This window comes from Glycine soja, chromosome 19, assembly GCF_004193775.1.
Source record: "Glycine soja cultivar W05 chromosome 19, ASM419377v2, whole genome shotgun sequence".
Classification (NCBI taxonomy): domain Eukaryota; kingdom Viridiplantae; phylum Streptophyta; class Magnoliopsida; order Fabales; family Fabaceae; genus Glycine; species Glycine soja.
In genome coordinates this window covers 32,335,905-32,356,575 of record NC_041020.1, presented here as the reverse complement: position 1 = coordinate 32,356,575, position 20,671 = coordinate 32,335,905, and the positions used below count along the sequence as shown (strand labels likewise).

Genomic DNA, 20,671 nt, shown 5'->3' with positions numbered 1-20,671 from the left:
GAAGAAAATTTTTGCATGACAGGACATCGTTACCAATTCTTGAAGAACCTCAATCATCTGAGTCGTCTTCTAGATTTCCAGAAACAAGGGAATCCGAAACTGCAGTGCCTGAAGCCGACATAATGGCTGAACAGCAACCGAGAAGAGTAACCCTTGAAGACTACTTAAGTTTTACTGTGCCACAATTTTTCACTAGCATTGCGCTGCCAGAGGTTCAAGTGCAGAATATTACCTATCCTCATTCACTAATCCAGCTAATACAGGGCAACCTATTCCATTGTTTAATGAAGACCCGTATGTACATTTAGCCACTCACATTGAAATCTGTAATACAGTCAGAATTGCTGGTGTACCGGAAGATGCTGTTAGGTTGAGCCTGTTTTCATTTTCATTGTCTGGAGAGGCGAAAAGATGGCTTCATTCATTTAAAGGCAACAGTCTAAAGACTTGGGACAAAGTGGTTGAAAAATTCTTGAAGAAATATTTCTCGGAGTCCAAGACTATAGAAGGAAATGCTGTCATCTCTTCCTTCCACCAATTTCCAGATGAATCCTTAAGTGAAGCCTTGGAAAGATTCCTTAGCTTGCTGCGGAAGACCCCTACTCATGGATTTTCAGAACTGATACAGCTTAACATATTCATTGACGGGTTGAGGCCATAATCGAAGCAACTCAACATATTCATGGCAAAATAAAATTAAAGACCCTTGAAGAAGCCATGAAATTAATTGAGAATATGGCTGCAAGTGATCACGTAATACTGCATGATAGGACTCATATCCCTACCAAAAGAAGTCTACTAGAGCTCTCTTCCCAAGATACACTTTTGGCACAGAACAAGTTGTTGTCCAAGTAGCTAGAGACATTGACCAAAACCTTAAGTAAGTTGCCAAACCAGTTTAATGTTAATCAACCTTCCCATTCCGTTGTTTTGCAGGTAGGAGGTTGCAACATTTGTGGTGGAGCTCATGAGTCTGGCCGTTGCATTCCCATTGATGATTCTGCACAAGAAGTGAACTACATGGGAGGGAATCAGCCCAGACAAGGTTATAATGCAGGCGAATATTCAGGTTTTCAGCCTGGTTTGAATTTTAATCAGCAGCAAGGGCAATGGAGATCCCACCCTAGCAATCAATTCAACAAAGAGCAGGGTGGACCATCTAATAGGCCTCAGCAACAGGGGCCTAGCCTATATGAGAGAACCACAAAGCTGGAGGAGACCCTTGCTCAGTTTATGCAGGTTTCAATGTCCAACCACAAGAGTACGAAGTCAACCATCAAAAACCTTGAAATCTAGGTGGGGCAGCTGACCAAAAATATTGCAGAAAAATCTTCTAGTACTTTTGGAGCGAACAATGAGCAGAATCCAAAAAGAAGAGTGCAAAGCTGTGATGACCAAAGGTAGAATGGCAACCATGGTTGAGAATGAGGGAAGAGTAGTTGATGACCAAGAACTAGTAGTTGTTGAAGAAAAGGATGATGAAAGCCGAAAGCCAAACATTATATAATTTTAGGAATGAAAAACCATCGCTTCTTTTGCCTCTCTTCAAAATTCCTCATTCAAAACATGTCGTAATTGGCACAATTGAGCTTTTGAGCCACACATGACGGTTTTAAATGTGAACTTTTGATGACAGATAGCCCTAGCTACTAGCATGGACATAGAATATCAAATGAAGGATAAAAGTAAAGTAAATGGTTCCATTACCAAAACATTACTACTTTTCAAAGATTAAGAAATAAGTAGTGACACTACTAAAATAAAAGTTTACAACGATAATGGATCTACAATGGTCATATAAAAACCGTCTTAAAAAAAAGGATGGTGACTTTTTTGTAATTAAGTGTAATTTTTCAAAGATGGTTTTGAAAGAACCGTATTTGAAAATGCATTACTATATCATTTCATAAAGAACAGTCTTTGAAAACACATCTGACTTATTTAAAAGGCATGTGACTCTCTAACTCGCGCATCGTCTCTCTCACTAGGAGGAAACCCTAAGCCCCAATCCCGTGAAGGGTCAGAAGCAACCCTTTCTTCTTGGGCTCCAACTACGAGCAGCTCGAACCAATCCAAACCCCACACACACACTCTCTCTCTCTTCATTGCAAACAACCCTTCTCCTGGGGAGCCCCTTCTTCTTGGGTCTCTAAAATCCACCATTTAAAAAAAAAAGTGAGTATTGAGTCTCTCTCTCTTCATTTTGATTGGATTTTTGTAACCCTAAAAATAACCTAATTGCAATCACAGGTAGTATCAGTCGCATATTTGAGGCGTCAATGTTATTATCTCATTGTAGTTTACTGATGTTTTTTTTCGTAGGATTTGTTGGTAGATATTCGAGGCCTCAATCGCAGACAATATCCGACTATTGAGACAGATGAAGATATACTAAGAGAAGGATATATGTAAGCTTGTTATCTTACCTTATGTAGGCTACAACTGGTGAGAGTTTATTTCTTTTGGTTATATTCCTGGAGCTTGTTTCCTTGCCATAATGAAGTCAGCCTTTTCCTAGCAATAGAAAATGAGCTTCTAATTGCCGTAATGAAGTCAGTATTGAGTTCAACCTATAGGTTATTTTCTCTATATTCCTTTTTTTCTCCTTCAAGTATTTGGTTGCAATATGAAATCTTGTTAGATTGATCTTGTACTTTCCAATTGTCTACAGATTATGGATTTGGTTCTTTATATGCTAATTTTTAATGTTTTTTTATGAAGTCCTATTAAGCTTTCTTTTATTGTGATTGCACCTGACAGATGGCAGGGAACTTGAAATTCACAATGGACCAGAAAGATATTGTTAGATTCTTGACTACAACTATTGATAGTTTCATTCAAGATCGGTTATTCAACAAAGAACAAAGAACCCAACACAAGGAGCAGTGTGCAGAGAGGTTAGCAATTGAAGATGGAAGTTATGACAAGGACACTGAGGTGGAATACTCTAATCAAGCAATATTAGCATATCTTGATTGGGGTATTGAAGCCCTTGAAGAAGCTATCAATACCTATAACATGGAAACTAAGCTTGCAAGACTAGATTATGCCAAAAAAATGTTGCAAGTGTGTGCACTGTTGAATCCTAAGCAAAATACTGCTGGAGAGCAAAACTACTACCTCTCAGCTTGGGCACACCTAAATTTATCCTAGTTATGGAAGTTGAGGAACAACGTTCAAAATTGTGTTTTTCATGCTCTTGAGATGTTCATTGTTGATCCTTTTTTTTTCTTGCGGATTGACTTTGCTCCTAAACTCTGGAAAAACTTGTTTCTTCCACACATGAGCTCAATTATGGGGTCGTATTCAGAGGAGAGGCATGAGTTGCTTTGGCCTGGAAGTTAGCTCTAAATAAGTCACCAAGAAAAGATAATCTGACAAAAAGAGAAATTTCATTACAAGGCAGTCAAGTCCTATGTCCTCTTTGTAGGATAAAGGATGAAACTGCTACTCACTTATTTTTTTATTGTAGCATCTCGTCTAGTCTGTGGAGGAATTCTCTTGGGTTGGTGCAACGAAAAGAAACAAAACTAATATGGTGGAATGTGTGGTTAGCAGCTCTATGGACTATTTGAATCACAAGAAATAATTTGCTCTTCAATGACGATCCTCTTGATGTGGAAAAGGCTATGCAACTCATCAAAGTCAGATCTTGAAAATGAAACACAGCCAAATTAAAGCACTTCTAGTGTTCCATGTATGATTGGATTTATAATATAAAGCTAATTATGAAACAAGAGCCATACATCAACTGTCACAAGGTGGAACTTGTATATTCAACAAAATTAACAAAGATGGAGTCACAATGAATTTCAAAATCAGACTTGGAGTAGTCATATTACTCAAGCTGTGATAATTTTCAAGGGGCATATCGAAGTAAGTGGAGTTATGCTTTTTTGGTTTCTTAGTTAAGTCTAGCGGTATGATTTTCTATAATTAGTTTGTGTATTGCTGAAGTTGTTGTGGGGGACTTAATGAAGGGTTTAAATGTGTAGTGTACTAGGAGAACACACTTACAAAGGTACAGGGAAAGGCAGTTCTTTTTGGAGGTTAGAGTTTATTTATAAACAAACTATTTTTGGTATAAGTAAATTTTAACCTCTGTGTTCCTTTTCTCTTATAATGCCACACTATGTACGCTTTACCTTTAGGTACCACTGGTACCATTTATTTTATAATATATTGATTGGTTGATTAAAAAAAAAACATGAAAAATGTAGTTTTTTTTTAATCTTTATTTAATCTCAAATAAAAAAGTATGAGAAATGGCAGGCTCAGTGTATTATTTTGGCCTCGTTGTAACCTATTTATTATTTTTAAAAGAAAATGAAAATCATTTTCAAATCATGCATAACATGCCATACCTGGTCCAAGTGATGTTTGCATTAGAAAGAACTGAGATTTACATTTTTAACCCTACAGATTGAACTTTTTCTCTCCCATTAAATTGGTATAGCTTAAATATCTCTAATACTTATGTTAACTTCTCTTTATCATGTTTGATCTATTCAGCCTATATGAACTTGAAGAAAATGAAAGTTATAGTTGGCTAAGTCTTGGCAACTTCTATGGCCTACTCTGGTATGCCTTTATAATTTTGTTGATTAACAATTTAACATTGATTAATTTTTGTACATAAGTTCCTAATATCATAACTCTTTGTCGTAATGTATAGGTATCTGGGCAATGTGTGAGGGAGAATGCAACTTAGGAAGTTTAAGAAATAGTTGGTAGAAAACAAGCAAGAAGAATCACTGTGGAAGCATAACAACTGTTATGGAATTTGAATCAGACTGGACAAAGCATTGAAAATCATCTGCTTATCATTCTATTCTTTGTGCCATCTATTATTGTTGATGATACATTACAATTACCTTTTTTTTCTTTCTTTTTTTTATTTTCAGTTTTGGTAATTTAACTTGAGATACTTAACCTTGTAAGAGCTTGGAAGATGCACTGAGCAAGCGTGTGATGGTAATGCCAGAGGAGGTTATTACAAGAACCGTGATCCTGTTGCAACTCTTGGTAGCAGGGATGCATTAGCTAAAACTATTTATTCCCGTTTGTTTGATTGGTAATGAACCTTTAGCACTACTTAAATGTATAATATTGCAAGTTCTATATAGATCCTCTCTTGCATTAATGTGTTGAAGATTAACAATTTGATTGGGCAAGATCCTAATTCAAAATCCATTATTGGAGTTCTTGATATCTATGGGTTTGGAAGTTTTAAGTTCAATAGGTAAGCTAATGATTTCATCTAGCCCTCATGGTTTACTATTTAGCCTTGAATCTCATAAATTTCTTTTTCTTAGTTTTGAGCAGTTATGTATTAATTTTACAAATGAGAAGCTGCAACAACATTTTAATCAGGTTTGGTGATTTATGGTTCAAATTTGTGGTCTATATTCTATAAAAAAAAATAATCCTGGATAACCGAGTTTTTTGTTTTTTTCCCCTGAATGACTGCAACATGTCTTTGAAAAAAATGGAACAACAAAAATACACCACGACTGCAACATGACTACAAAAATAATTATTTTTGTTTTTTTTTCTTTTTATTACATTACTCATTACATGAGTCACTTTCTCTCTCAATCTTTTTTTTCTTCCTGTTTTTATCCTATATATCTAACTCCAATGTTCCACGTAAAGATGAATAATATCACTACTTTTTTTTTTAATAATGATAGATCAAATACAATTTTTTAATTTAGTGTATATACCTGTATATACTTGTTTTTGCGGTCTGAGTTGTTGTGTCTGAATTTTCTACATCCCCCCATTTGATTTGCTAGTTCATAGAGAGTCCATAAATTGATCATGAGTGTGATTGGTAATGCTAAGTTTTTGTACTAAAGGTTTTGGTAAGTGGTTCTCTAATTGGTTTCTTTCAAGCTCCAGAGGATTTTAGATAAGGGAATTCATTACTTTTATCTTGAATGATAGTAAAAGTTTTATTTCTAGTGAGTATAGGGGAGATCCTAACTTCATAACTATATTTCACTATTTGTTTTGGTAAGTTGTGAAACTAGAATAGCTACTCCATTTAATCATTGTATGATTACAAATCCTCATTATCTTATTGTTGTTTTATGGTCCTGAAATGTTAGAACTTAGAAGTCGTCATCTGGAAAATAAATTGCTGCCAATTGAGATTTGGTTAACAATCAATTTGGATTATAAGTGCAAGGGAAAGATAATACCGATACCCCCATGCTGCATCAATATCAATCTGGTTGTGTTACTTCTGTACAGTATATTAGTAATTGGTTTTTTCATATTGCACTAAATCACTAATCACTTTCTAGTTTCTATTTTATAATTTATATTCTCCCTTTTCACATTTCAAGTTAAATTGCAATATTTGATTTAAAATTGTTGATATGACACAAAAACGTATGTATTGGATGTTTTTCTAAATTCATGAATGATTTTGTTTATTTCCTTAACATTCTTCTCCAGGTGACTTCTCATTAACACTCTTGGTAGCAGGGATGCATTAGCTAAAACTATTTATTCCCATTTGTTTGATTGGTAATGAACCTTTAGCACTACTTTAATGTATAATATTGCAAGTTCTATATAGATGCTCTCTTGCATTAATGTGTTGAAGATTAACAATTTGATTGGGCAAGATCCTAATTCAAAATCCATTATTGGAGTTCTTGATATCTATGGGTTTGAAAGTTTTAAGTTCAATAGGTAAGCTAATGATTTCATCTAGCCCCTATGGTTTAGTATTTAGCCTTGAATCTCATAAATTTCTTTTTCATAGTTTTGAGCAGTTATGTATTGATTTTACAAATGAGAAGCTGCAACAACATTTTAATTAGGTTTGGTGATTTCTGGTTCAAATTTGTGGTCTATATTCTATAAAAAAATCCTGGATAACTGAGGTTTTTTGTTTTTTTCCCCCTAAATGACTGCAACATGTCTTTGAAATGGAACAAGAAAAATACACCATGACTGCAACATGACTACAAAAATAATTATTTTTCTTTTTTTTCTTTTTATTACATTACTCATTACATGAGTCACTTTCTCTCCCAATCTTTTTTTCTTCCTATTTTTATCCTATATATCTAACTCCAATGTTCCACGTAAAGATGAATAATATTACTACTTTTTTTTTAATAATGATAGATCAAATACAATTTTTTAATTCAGTGATATATACCTATATATACTTTTTTGTGCGGTTTGAGTTGTTGTGTCTGAATTTTTTGCATCCCCCCATTTGATTTGCTAGTTCGCAGAGAGTCCATAAATTGATCATGGGTGTGATAGGTAATGCTAAGTTTTTGTACTAAAGGTTTTGGTAAGTGGTTCTCTAATTGGTTTCTTTCAAGCTCGAGAGGATTTTAGATAAGGGAATTCATTACTTTTATCTTGAATGGTAGTAAAAGTTTTATTTCTAGTAAGTATGGGGGAGATCCTAACTTCATAACTATATTTCACTATTTGTTTTGGTAATTTGCAAAACTAGAATAGCTACTCCGTTTAATCGTTGTATGATTACAAATCCTCATTATCTTATTGTTGTTTTATGGTCCCGAAATGTTAGAACTTATAAGTTGTCATCTGGAAAATAAATTGCTGCCAATTGAGATTTGGTTAACGATCAATCTGGTTGTGTTACTTCTGTACAGTATATTAGTATTTGGTTTTTTCATATTGCACTAAATCACTAATCACTTTCTAGTTACTATTTTATAATTTATATTCTCCCTTTTCACATTTCAAGTTAAATTGCAGTATTTGATTTAAAATTGTTGATATGACACAAAAACGTATGTATTGGATGTTTTTCTAAATTCATGAATGATTTTGTTTATTTCCTTAACATTCTCCTCCAGGTAACTTCTCATTAACTACCTTCTCTTTAACTCCTTCTTCTTCCCCTTGCTTTTAATTTGTGCAAATCCTTATAATCATAGAATGATACCTTATTTTTCATTTGAAAAATATAGTCAAGCTCTGTCATTGATTCGATGTTTCTATTGATCTGTGTTCTTAGTTTTGTGAAGGTAAATATTCTGGTGCATGTACTTAACTAATGCTGCAAGTTTTAATTAAACTCTGATAGTCTAGTTTTAATGTTTTTATTGTTGCAACATGTTAGATATGTTTTCTTTTATCCCTATTACAGGAAGTTGGAAATGCAACTTAGAGGCTGGGATGTCGAGCAATGGATGAGCGATTGACGCTTACTAGAAGATCTAAGAAGGTATAAATTAAAATTAATATTTGAAATTCTATTAATGTCTAGTAAAGAAGATGTCACCGTGGAAAGTTCTTTTAACTATAGCCTTCTTTAACAAAAAATGAATTCATTAATATCTTATTGACAGAATGAATTCATTAACATCTGATTACTCAACTCAAAGCTATAAATTATTGCAATCAATTTAAAATTTAAATCTTCATTAATATCTTTCTGACGGAAATAATTTATTAATATATTAATACATAATTCAAATTTTTAAATATTAAATTCTTTTTTTAATATAATTGCATCACATGAATGTTAATCTAGTGTACATTTATGAGGAGCAACTAACTTTCCCATAACATTACATGTCTATAGGCCTCAATGCTTAGAAAATAGTATTATGTCCACTACTTCCATTTTAATTTAGGTATCATGAAAAATGAAATTATGGATCATCTGGTGTGCAGCTAATAGATAATATGTCTATGATGTAGGAGAGTAAGACAGGTTGAATGATATAATTAGGCCGCAACAAAGGGGTGAATGAAGAAATGCTTTTGAATAATTTATCATGCTTACTTTTTAATTCCAAGGTAATTCATTTCTTGGATTTGGTACCATAATCTTTGGGGCATTATTCAATGACAAACTTGTCGTAATTTTCACCCCAGCCTATCTGAATTGGCTATCAAGGTTAATGTCTGATAAGACTATGCAGGATATGTCACAAACTGTGCAAGCATGTCAACCAAGAGAATTAATTTATTTGTTGCTAACCATTATAACAACCTTACTCTTCAGGTAAAGTTGCTGCATGGAATGGTGCATGTAAAGTTGCTGGTGCTATAGTTAAAATTCTAGCACAATTCAAGTTCCTCATGAAACCTGTTACTTTACAAGGCCCTTTTATACCCGACCTTACTCTTCAAGTTCTCTTTCACTTCTCACTCTTTTATTGGTTTTAAGTAGGTCTTGTTTGAATAAATTTATCTATATTCTTTTTAATTCATAGGAATAAAAAATATGTATTAAATAATTTACAACACTCACACATTATGTTTAATTAAATGAGCTAGTTAGATTCCTTGATTATCTATAAGTATTTATAGCAGAAAAAATAAAATAAACTACTTTCAAAAATTAAAATTAACTTATTCATAAGTTAAAAATAAGTGTTTTAGAGAAGCTGATATAAGAAATTTTTTACAAATTAACTTATAAATTGCTATTAGCTTATAGAAGAAGATTATTTTGTATTTTGTTTTTTTTCTCCTATTATAAGAAGTTTATTCAAACATAGCATAGTTAGTCTCAAAATAATAGATTACAAGAGTTTTAGAATAAAAAGTATAATTAATCTGTGCATAATTTTAAATTATAGAATCTAGCTCAAGTCCCACCACAGGAGGCAAAAGTGGGCAGACAAGTCATACAAGAAATCCCATCTTGGAAATGATTGGAAGAATCCTTTTGTTGGTTCATCCCATGCCAAGGGAATTGTTCTTGAAAAGATGTAAGATTAGGTTAACTTGATTTGTATATCTTTCACTAGAATATTTATTTGATTTGGTTAGAGTATACAATTTTAAGAAATTAATGTGTTTTTCTAGTTGAGGTATTAAGGCTAAGTAGTCCAACTCTACCATTCGTAAGTGTGCCAGGGTTCAACTTATCAAGAATTGGAAGAAGATTGCCGCTTTTGTCCCTAATGATGGTTGCTTGAACTACATTGAAGAGAATGTGAGTGCTTGTCCATGTTTGCTAGTTTCATTATCTTTTTTATACTCGTGGAAACAACTTAAGTTTCTTTGATAAATTGTTATTTGTATCCATTGTGTAACTTGGGGTGTGGCCCATGGTTGTTTAGGATGAAGTCTTGATTTTTGTTTTCAATAGTTTCTCTCAAGTATTATAAATTTTGTTTTGAGGTGAACGAGTTTTATGAACAATTTTGTATCCTTTCTAGTTATTTTGTTGAACTTCATTTAACATTTTTAGTAACAGAGAGAGGGGTTTATATAATTGTTATAGACTTATAGTGGATTTTAATTGGCAGGTTTAGGCAATATGGGTTATGGGAGAGATTTTTTTTTTGAAACTAGCATAAAAGTAGTCATTATCGTTCTTGTTTGTGTTTTTTATTTTTTTGAAATGAACTTTTTTGTATATGTAGTTAGTGTGATTTTTTTTTATCAATGTATAATGACATGTTAAAATAAAATAATAAGTGGTTTACATTACAATAATAATTAAAAGATAAAAAAGTATTAAAAATAGTGAAGAAAGAAATTTATTATTTTCTTTACAAAAATGACATTCTAAAACGGTTTTTAGGCTAAAACCGTCTTAGAATCTTTAATTTTTTAAAATAATATTTAAAAAAAACACATTCTAAGACGAATTCTATGAAAAACCGTCTTAGAATCTCTATTTTCTAAAACGATTTTTGGGAAAACCGTCTTAGAATCTAGTAATTTTTTAACTTTTTTTTTGTTTTAAAAAAAGACATTCTAAGACAATTCTCTGAAAAACCATCATAGGAATTCTACCCTTTTAAGAAGGTTTTTAACTAAGAATCGTCTTAGAAGGATTTTTAGGTAAGAATCGTCTTAGAATGATGCATTTTTCTAAGATGGTTTACCGTTGTAGAAAGTGAAGACTTTCTACGACGTTGGCTACAACGACGGTCAATAATCGTCATCGTATGTGTAAATTAACTGACATAAAATGCACTTTTTCCAGTAGGGTAGGCCAAAAGTGATTTTGCATAACACATCTACTGTTGTGATCCATGTTTAGTAAACAAAGTACCTAGCAATAGCCTCAAATCTAAAGCTTCACTTATCAATGAGGTGATGGAGGAGATGGCATTTACGACTTTGCAAATTACATTTGTTCAAGTGTGAGCATTCAAGACTTCAAAGAGATGAATCATGGATTCGAGGAATCAAACACAATGGCAAATATAATGTTTTAGGGGCAATTATACTGATGATACCATTTACAAGGACTTTGATGCCTAATTTAACAAAATAATAAAGTCAAGACTCAACAAGTGAAAATGAATTGAACAAGTACTTTTCACATTTAGTTTGAGGTATCCATTTTATCTACTCAATTGGCAGAAATTACAACTCATTTCTCATAAGAATGTAAATTTAAAATTTTGAATTTTCTATGAATGTAAAGATATTGTTGATAATTAATCTATAAATATTTTTTTAAAATATTAAAGTGTTTGGATGGACGTTGGCAAAATTAATTTTGAATAAAATTGATTTTGCAAAATTAATTTTGGTTAAAATTGATTTTGAAGTGATGTAGTTTATGTTTGGATTTTTTATTATAAATTCAAGTTAGGAATAAAATTTAGTACAAAATTTTGGATCCAATGCAGAAGATACTCAATGTGTGTGTTTGGTTTGACGTTGGGAAATTGATTCTAAGTTCATAATTAATTTTTGATATATTTTCACATGTTTGATTTCACATCGAAAAATAATTCAAAATTAACTCTCGGTCCATAATTGATTATGGGGTTGAAGTAATATTAAGTAGCTTTTGTGTTAGATCCAAAATTTTGTATTAAATTTTACTCCTAATTTGATTTTATAATAAAATGTCCAAACATAAACCACATCACTTCAAAATTAATTTTGTCAACATTCATTCAAACACATACTCAAAGTTACTTCAACTCAAAATTATTTTTGAATCTATAATCAATTCTAAATTTTTCTCTAACATAAAACCAAACATATATTAATTGTGAATTCAGAATCAATTTTTCAACGGAAAACCAAATACGAACTTAAGATCTTCAACTCTGTACTAATTTGAGGAATCCCATAACTTACCCAATTTTTTTATTTACAAAAAAGATGATAAAATATGGTCCATCACATATTGAGCTCTTGGAAAGTATTCTCAGAAGTCTTGATGGGCCATATTTGGGCCAAGCCCATGCAATAATGCCCAAAGCCAGAGCCCAGAATCATACGTCCAAACATGTCTGTACAACTTTATAGAGATCATTGTTCTTCCTTTTCTTTTTTAGTTTGAAAAAAATAACAAAATGATTAGGAAAAAAAATGCATATAACTCAAACACGAAGAAAACAGCTTCTTTTCTATCTACTTTGATAGCATCTCTTCTACAATTTGATTATTTTTAACACAACACAAGAATATCCTGGGATTGTATTACTTGACATGTAATATGTCCAACATCAGCATGCTACGTAGATGTCAGAAAACAAATGAAAAACAAATTCAAGATTTGCTCAACAAGACAGAATAATCACTTATCTTAAGAAGAGTGAAGTAAAAAAAAAAGAAATTTATCAAGGGAGAGAAAAGGTGAAGTACAACTTGGAAGAGAATGAGGAATCCTCTACAACAGAAATTCTATATATACATATGAGAAAATAAAAGAATGCAACGGAGTTGGCCAATAAGCCATGGTCACTAACCAGAAATGCAGTATAGGTACCCGTACCACTAGTGATTATATTACAAGACTCTTTTATATATATATATATATAGATAGATAGAAAATGGACAAATGAAAGGGTGAATCCAGTACACGTACAATTCACAAGAATTTGGCTAATCCTGTAGTTATGACTTAATCACTATGCATATTTGAGATAGCAACTCCATGAAGCAGCTTATGTAAAAGCCCAATTAAGGAATGGGCATGGCCTAGGATTGATATAATAGATCAACGGATGGGAGATGAAAGACAAAAAAAGCTTCCAAAAAAAAAAAAAACCTCCACCCAGTTGCCCTTCCAAAATTTAATAAAATTAGGGAGTACTAGTGAGCAGCAATGATCACTGCTGGTATTTATGGGGTTGAGTTTAGAATAAGGGTATAATATTTCATAACATAATGATTCAAAGTTGAATTATGTTAAAAGAAATATTCATATTTAATGTCTAAATATATTTTAATAGAATCGTCAATAGAGAAGAATAATATGAGGAATCAAAAACAATGATTTCACTGATTAGACAATCAATCCTTTTTAATCTAGACCATAAATAATCAAAATTACTTGGTTACAGAGAGACGTAGTCGATCTTTAAAGGAAAGTGACATAATCTCTAACAAATTGGATACTTTAAAAATATAACATTATCCCCTTTGAAAAGGAGAATTCACAAGGGCATTAATCCAATCAATCTCAAAGGCCAGAAATACACTGGTTATGAAAAAAGTTCCACGCATTTAGCCTATTTGATGCAGTACGTTAAGAACCTATTTACAAGAAATCTATCAAGTTAAATTGCAAGTTAATCCAAATGATTAAACACAAAATTCTAATAGAAAAGAAAAGAAACCATCCTATATATACCCTTTATTTTCCAATTAAGCCTGGAATTTTATGGTCTTAAGTCAACTAACTCCAAACTCCAGAGCTAGATTAGCCTAGCTCATATCTTGTACTCAAAATTTTTTTCTCGTTAATTTTTATATATTTTGGTGTAAAATAATACAAAAAAAATTAAATTATATATATATATATATATATATATATATATATATATATATATATATATATATATATATTATGAGTCAAACATATGAAAACTAAAGCTTTGTCCATTTAAAAAAAATGTTAAAATTTTCAGCTTAGCTAGGCAGTAAGCACAACTCATTAGCTTTTGTAATCATTGCTTATTGAGTTGTTGTGGAATCAAGCTATGAATTGCTTGCAAGCTGGCTCAACAAACTTCCAGCCATAGCAGCAATCAGCTGACCTTAAAAGCCAGATATTTAAGTCAACTAGTTCCTCATATCCTTTACAATATGAATAAATCTCATAAAAAATGTGCACTAGAAAACCTTTACTTTTCAAACATGTGAGGCGCAAACACACAGCAAACACTGGCCAACAATTGTGTGCGCAATCGGAAAGCATGGTATATATTGTTTAATTTTCTATATAAAAAAAAGAATAATTTGGCTATCAAAAAAATAAAAGAAAAAAAAAATTTGGACAATGTTACATAGATGAAAGAGCGTCCAAACACAATACTTAATTTCAGTGCAAAACAACATACTATATATTAACAAATTAATTGATTAAAAAAAGAGAAATTGACAACATGAAATTTTAAGTGTTATCTTTGTATCCTCAAAAAAGAAAAAAAAATAATAATTCTGTACATGAAGAAGCAGAAGATCCTTAAAAATAGTTGTTAGTGGTTGAACTGGTCTGGTCCAGTGTATATGAAAATTTCAGTAAAAAAAATTCTTAAAATGATCACTTTAATTGTGTTAGTTTATTCATGATTCACTAATAGAACATATGTTTACTGGACCAAAATTTTCAAAATTCAGTAAAATTCCAAAATCATGGACCAAAAATGCGCATAATTGGATTATGCTTAGCTTTACTATGAAATTCCATGATCAGTAAGTCAAACCATACTCTCATGCATGTGGTCAAATGTAACAGCCGATATCTGAACCATGCATTTTTACATGATTCCTGGCAATTTATACAAGCACAACTTTTGCAGGGTTCCATATTCCCTCATATACACAGGAAATTATACCAAAGAAACAAGGTGCAAAGAACATGCAGTGAGAATCCAATAAAACACACTTTTGCCATTTTACCTTGGCTTTCAGTATTATTGACAAAGATGAAAATCAGTAGGAAGACCGTGACAAAAGAAAACGAAATTGTGACAGCCAATTCTATATATGACACAAGGCTATCACACTTTTTAACTTAAGAGTTCACAAGATGCACTAAGAAGAGTACAAAAACTAAATACCAAAACATCGCAAGATACAACATATCTTAGCAGCCACTTCCAAAGGACTTGTGGTATGATCCTTTTAAGAGTCTCGTCTCGTCCTATTAAAACGAAACTTCCCGTTACACATAATTTTAACAGCAAAATACTTCCTATGAGACTAATACTAATACAAGGATGAAAATACACCTAGAGTCTCAATTCAATGACAATACAATAAACGGCGGTGAAAATAGTGTCAAGGCTAATAAGTCATTTTTTATGATAAAAATTTACAAAAACTTGATGGTGTTAAGTGTGTCACATTATTAAATGTATGAATTTTAATATTTAATTTGAGGGTTTATTTAATATTTCCATTATTTCATTATAATTATTTATAAGAAAAAAAATTGTCTTAATATAACTTTTATTATAATTTTTTAATGTAATATTAATTATTTTTGTTACTTATATCTCTTATATATTAATGATGAATTATAAAATCTAAAAATGAATAATGATGATTTAAGATTAAATCTGTAAAATTACAACTTTCATCTATTTATTATATTTTTTTAGTCTGTAAAAAATAACTTAGGATAATTATTATTGTGGGACTAATGAAGTAATTCATTTGAGGCTTAAATATTAATTTTCAAATTTACCTATAATTATAATATTTTTTTTTAAATTTATCTAGAGATAATTTAAGATATTTAACTATCCTAATAATATCTTATAAAAATGAATAATTTTTTTAAAACTACGTCTTAATTATAAATAGGAACATATAATATTATTTTTTTATTTTATTCCTTTTAAATTAGTACGTTTGTTTTTATTTGTTTTTATAAATTAATGATGATTTTACATCATGCATTAGTATGGCATGATAGTATCAATATTTTATTTGTTGTCATTGTTTTTGTAACAAAAACCGACAAAACTAAAGGTAAATCACTTGGAATTTGTGGGGACCATTTTTTTTTTTTACAAAAACACTAAATCTCAAGAGTGTTTATCTATTTTTTTTTTCTCTTTATATTTTCATTAAAAAAATGTGTTGAAGTTTATCCATACCATACCTCACTCGCTCACGTTATGTAGGTCTAACACAATTTATGGCGTGACATCTCCGGCAACCTCTGAGCGCGCGAGGGCCACGTGAAACCTCAATAGTACACTACACACATTCAATGTACACACCACACCCTCTCATCGCCACCGACTGAAATCAAAAGTTAAATTAAAATAAATAAAAAAGTCAAAATTAACAGTGGCACCTCCGTAATTCCCCGAAACATCAATGGACATTTACGTAAAGCACGAAAAAAATGAACCTCATTAAAAACTCTTTCGGCCTTTCCTCTTTCGTTCTCTCTCTCTCTCTCTTATTTGCTTCTTCGAGTTTCACAGCCAAGTCGTAAAAGGTACTCTCTCTCCTCTCATCTTTGGATCCCCAAATCTAGGGCTTCTTCTTCTTGTCTGCGAAAATTTCTTGAATCACTGTCTTAATTTTCGTCATCAATTTCCGATTTCGAATCTTCGTCTTTGTTTACTTTCCATCGTTGAAGCTGTGTTGTGCTTACTTCACTGTGCTGGTTTTGGTAAGCTCTTATTGTATCTGTGAATGCTCGCTTCGGATCTTCGATTTCGTTTTGTGATCTTGCTTTTGCTGTTTAAGTTTCAGTGTGTGCCGGTGTTTGTGCGAGATGTGAGTGAAGGTTTTTGTTTTTGTTCCATTTCTGTTTTTTATTTTTTGAACTTGAGTTGTTACCTAGCAATTTGATGTCAGATTTGTGATGGCGTGTTGCTGCTAAGGGTTTGGTAGCGTCGATTTTGTGTGGAGTTGCATTGAAGTCAAATGTGCAAATCCATGTTCTTTAAAATGGATAAATAAGATTTGGGAGCTCTTTTATTTGCTTTGTATGTGTTGGTTAGAAATTATTAGAATTATGGTTTTCCCTTTTTATTTTTGGGGTTATCAGGAGTAGCAAAGCCCCACTATACTAGAATACTACGAAATGGTATGAAATTGGTGTAATTTAAAACTTGAAGTAGGAATTATGCTTTTGTGAACTATTATAAATCTAGTCAGGCGTTTGACCTGTGTCAGGATAAAAAAGGAAGATGTTGTTGAAGCATTTTCTTTTTCCCTAATTGCATGTTTGCTATGCCCTGTTTCTCGCTGTGTTTGTGTTAATTTACTCCTTTAATAAGCTCTATATTTTGTTTATGATAACTTTTTAGGGTTTCAAGGGATGGAAAACATGCAGAGCTTCTGGCAATTGGGTGATGAACTCCGTGGGCACTCAAAAGCATCGGAGGATCACAAGTGGTTAATGGTTGCCTCGAAACTGGCCGAACAGACAAGATTGAAGGGGGAGCGTGTGAACAACCTTGATCTTTCAAAGGGACCCATTGAAACAAGGTCAAGGGATAAATTTGGGTTCCAGGAAGAGAACAAATTTGATTCTCTTAACTTGAGCATGTTGAACCTGGACTCTAAATTTACTGAGAATGTGAGCAAAAGCTCACTTCGAAATGGTGTTTATGGTATGAATGCAGTGTATCAGAAAAACAATGCAAACTTGGTGAGTAATGTGATCAGTAACAAGTACAATGGCAGTATTCAGCATAACAAAGAGATCAACAACAACACTGGCAACAACATCAACACCAATGAAAGCAACAACACAAATGCAACTGACAAAAGGTTTAAGACCTTGCCTGCTGCGGAGACACTCCCCCGCAATGAGGTGCTTGGAGGATACATCTTTGTCTGTAACAATGACACAATGCAGGAAGACTTGAAACGTCAGCTATTTGGTGAGTACTTATTAGTTATTAAATGACATCTATTTTTCTATCTTGAAGATTATTAATCAAATACTTCATGATGACTGATTCTTTCTATGTTTTTTGATAGGTTTGCCTCCAAGGTATCGAGATTCTGTTAGGGCAATAACACCAGGGCTACCTTTATTTCTTTATAACTATACTACTCATCAGCTGCATGGTATTTTTGAGGTAAGCTATTCTAAATTTCCAATTACAGTTAATTGTGTTGTGCTTCAGACTATGCAGAATGTACCTTATTTTTTTGGCTATGAAATATTGAAATCATGTCCCCAGTTTAAATGATATTGGTAAAAAGTGAGGCTAATTATAATTTCTCAAGGAGAAACATTGCACCCAAGAACAGCTAGGAAACCTATTTGTGTTCCCCAATAGCTAGAATCTGTGTTAAACATATGTTATAGGCATGGAAATATTGTCTGTATTTCAGAAATGATGAACATTCTTCTGTTGTCTTTACTCATACAGTTAGAGCATGTTTAGATGGCTTTTGTTGTTGTATTATAATCTAATAGATAGAAAAAAGCTGATGTTAGTGGGGTTAAATGTTAAAAAAAATTGTATTCAGCTGCTGTGGCATAGCTAGTGATGGGGTTACCCAATGCATAGGATGAAAATGACTGTGTTTTAATTTGGTCTCATTGTTTTTGGTTTCTCCTTTGCTTGGGTATGTTTGTCTGATTAGAGATTGGGAATAATCTTCTATCTTTGAAAAGATGTATATAGTTTCTTTCTTGCATTCTTTAGTATTATTTTTTTTAACCACTATTCGAATTTAAATATAATGACTAAAATTGAAAAAAGTTGTTGATAGACAAAATTAAATTTAGTTGATTATTTGCTTACTTTGAAAGTCCTGTGTTGCAGGCAGCAAGTTTTGGTGGCTCTAACATAGATCCAACTGCCTGGGAGGATAAAAAATGCAAAGGGGAATCAAGGTTTCCAGCTCAGGTAGTAGAATATAGGACTTTGAAATGGTGGAGACCATGTATGAGCTTATCTGTAAATCAATGAATAAAACAAAAAATTTGTGCCTCCTCTTCCTTGTAGGTAAGAATCCGTGTCAGGAAGCTCTGCAAGGCATTGGAAGAAGATTCTTTCAGGCCAGTATTGCATCATTATGACGGGCCAAAGTTTCGTCTTGAACTGTCAGTTCCAGAGGTATGAAGGAATATTGCTATTTTAAACTAAAAAGAATCATTCCATGACATTGATTTGTCCCTGTTGGTTTCTGTCATTGATGGAGTGGAATTTGTTATTGTTATTGGATATTGCAGACTCTGGATCTGTTGGACCTATGTGAACAAGCTGGTTCAGCAGCATAAGCAAGAATCAAACAAAGAATGAATGTGCAAAATAGGTAGGTTTTGGTGTGCCAGCTGTGTGGTTTTGGCAGATTTTCCGTGAAGCGTAAGCTTGGAAAGTGAATCATCATCATGTTTTGGGGGAAGTAAAGGGAGCGTGTTGTTGAGAGTGAGAGACCCTTTGTTGGTGAATAAATGGTTGTTGTGGTATCTATCCCCTGGAAGATGCTTTGTAGCTGTTACATGACATTTAATACCTTTGTATGATTAAGTAAAGTACAGACTACTGTTTGTACTGCTAAAGTATGTATCTGTTGAACCAAGAAAAAAATTAAAGTTAAAAAGCTTCATGTATTACTAAACTCTATGTTGAGTTGGTTGAAGTGATCTTTTATTTTATTGGCAACCTTAGTTTTTTCCATAAAAGATTTACTTTTTTTAAAAAAATTACTTTTAAAAGTTTTTCATGCATGTGCTTTATCTTTTCAAAGTAATAAGAAGTTTGAAAAAAAAAATTGACTGAAGTCAAGTTATTTTGAATGGATTCTTTTATAAAAATCAGTTTTTGTAGGTAAATTCATGATTGTAAATAAATATAAACTAGTTTTTGTTTTTTAAAGTTATAAAAAAATTAGTAGAATACTTAAGGGTCCGTTTCAAAGGAATGAAAGTGAATTGGAAGGAAGAAAAATATGCATAAGAATATTTTTTTTTGTTTGGAGAAAAAAAATGTTGATCTTTAAATTATTTAATTTGGTTTTTAAATTTTTTAAAATGGATTAATTTAGTTATTTTCGGCAAATTGGATGAAATTGGATTCGCGTGGTTAGTATTGTGAATTTTAACGGTTTTCTCTTTAAGAATAGTGACTGCTAAAAGCCGTCACTGTATTTATTGTTAGTTTTCAAATTACACGATGCCCATAGTGCTAACTTACCGTTGTGTCGCAAAATCACCAAATTGGGTCCCTTTTATAAATTAATTACTAAAATGGGTCTGTTTCATTTTTATTTATTAAGGGGGTCTATTATTTTACTACAAAGCGTCTACCTGAGGGGCGCGTTCCACCAGAACGCGACACGTGGCGTGACTTGACAGGACGATGAGACAGGGGTGGAAGTGGTGGCCTGTCAGGCGCGACCACTAGTGGTGGCCTGCCAGGCGCTATCAGTAGTGGTGGGGCCCCAGACGCGACCACTAGTGGTAAGACGCGCCCACTAGTGGTGGCCCGTTGAGTTGAAACGTGTTGAAGTGCTTTATACCGGTTAGAAATTTTGCTCAAAACTAGTAAATATTTTTTATCTTCCATACATTATAGCATTAATTAATATTTATTTTGTTGATGATAATAATGACTTTATTTTGTAGGTGCATAAACAAATTGACACGAACTATAAAATGAAATAGTATTTTTTTTTTTATATTTTTTGTGTGATAATTAGTAATTTTTGGTTATAATTATGTTATATTTGTTTGTTGATGACAATAATTATTTATTGTAGTAGTTTTTATGTCTAGCACATTATTATTATTATTAGT

The 20,671-nt window shown here is 32.1% G+C and overlaps 1 protein-coding gene and 1 pseudogene across 2 annotated transcripts; both read left to right on the top strand.

Annotated features, from left to right (window-relative positions):
• Positions 1-2,760: 2,760 nt before the first annotated feature.
• On the top strand, positions 2,761-3,345 carry LOC114398747 (annotated as a pseudogene).
• A 12,898-nt stretch (positions 3,346-16,243) lies between these two features.
• Positions 16,244-19,538, top strand: LOC114400180 (B2 protein-like). 2 transcript variants are annotated; one of them, XM_028362499.1, is made up of 6 exons: positions 16,244-16,399; positions 17,220-17,798; positions 17,899-17,999; positions 18,696-18,779; positions 18,879-18,989; positions 19,106-19,538. In XM_028362499.1, the coding sequence occupies exons 2-6, from the start codon at positions 17,231-17,233 to the stop codon at positions 19,151-19,153; spliced, it is 912 nt and encodes a 303-aa protein (XP_028218300.1). In that variant the 5' UTR covers positions 16,244-16,399; positions 17,220-17,230; the 3' UTR covers positions 19,154-19,538. The 2 variants fall into 2 exon arrangements, with proteins under 2 accessions (XP_028218300.1, XP_028218301.1); XM_028362500.1 differs by lacking the exon at positions 16,244-16,399 and adding an exon at positions 16,461-16,576.
• The last annotated feature ends 1,133 nt before the right edge of the window (positions 19,539-20,671 follow it).

Coding starts and splice junctions, on each gene's coding strand:
- LOC114400180 (XM_028362499.1), top strand. CDS start 17,231: ATGGAAAACATGCAGAGCTTCTGGCAATTGGGTGATGAACTCCGTGGG. Junction 17,799..17,898: donor CTTGAAACGTCAGCTATTTG/GTGAGTACTTAT, acceptor GTTTTTTGATAG/GTTTGCCTCCAAGGTATCGA. Junction 18,990..19,105: donor TTGAACTGTCAGTTCCAGAG/GTATGAAGGAAT, acceptor TGGATATTGCAG/ACTCTGGATCTGTTGGACCT.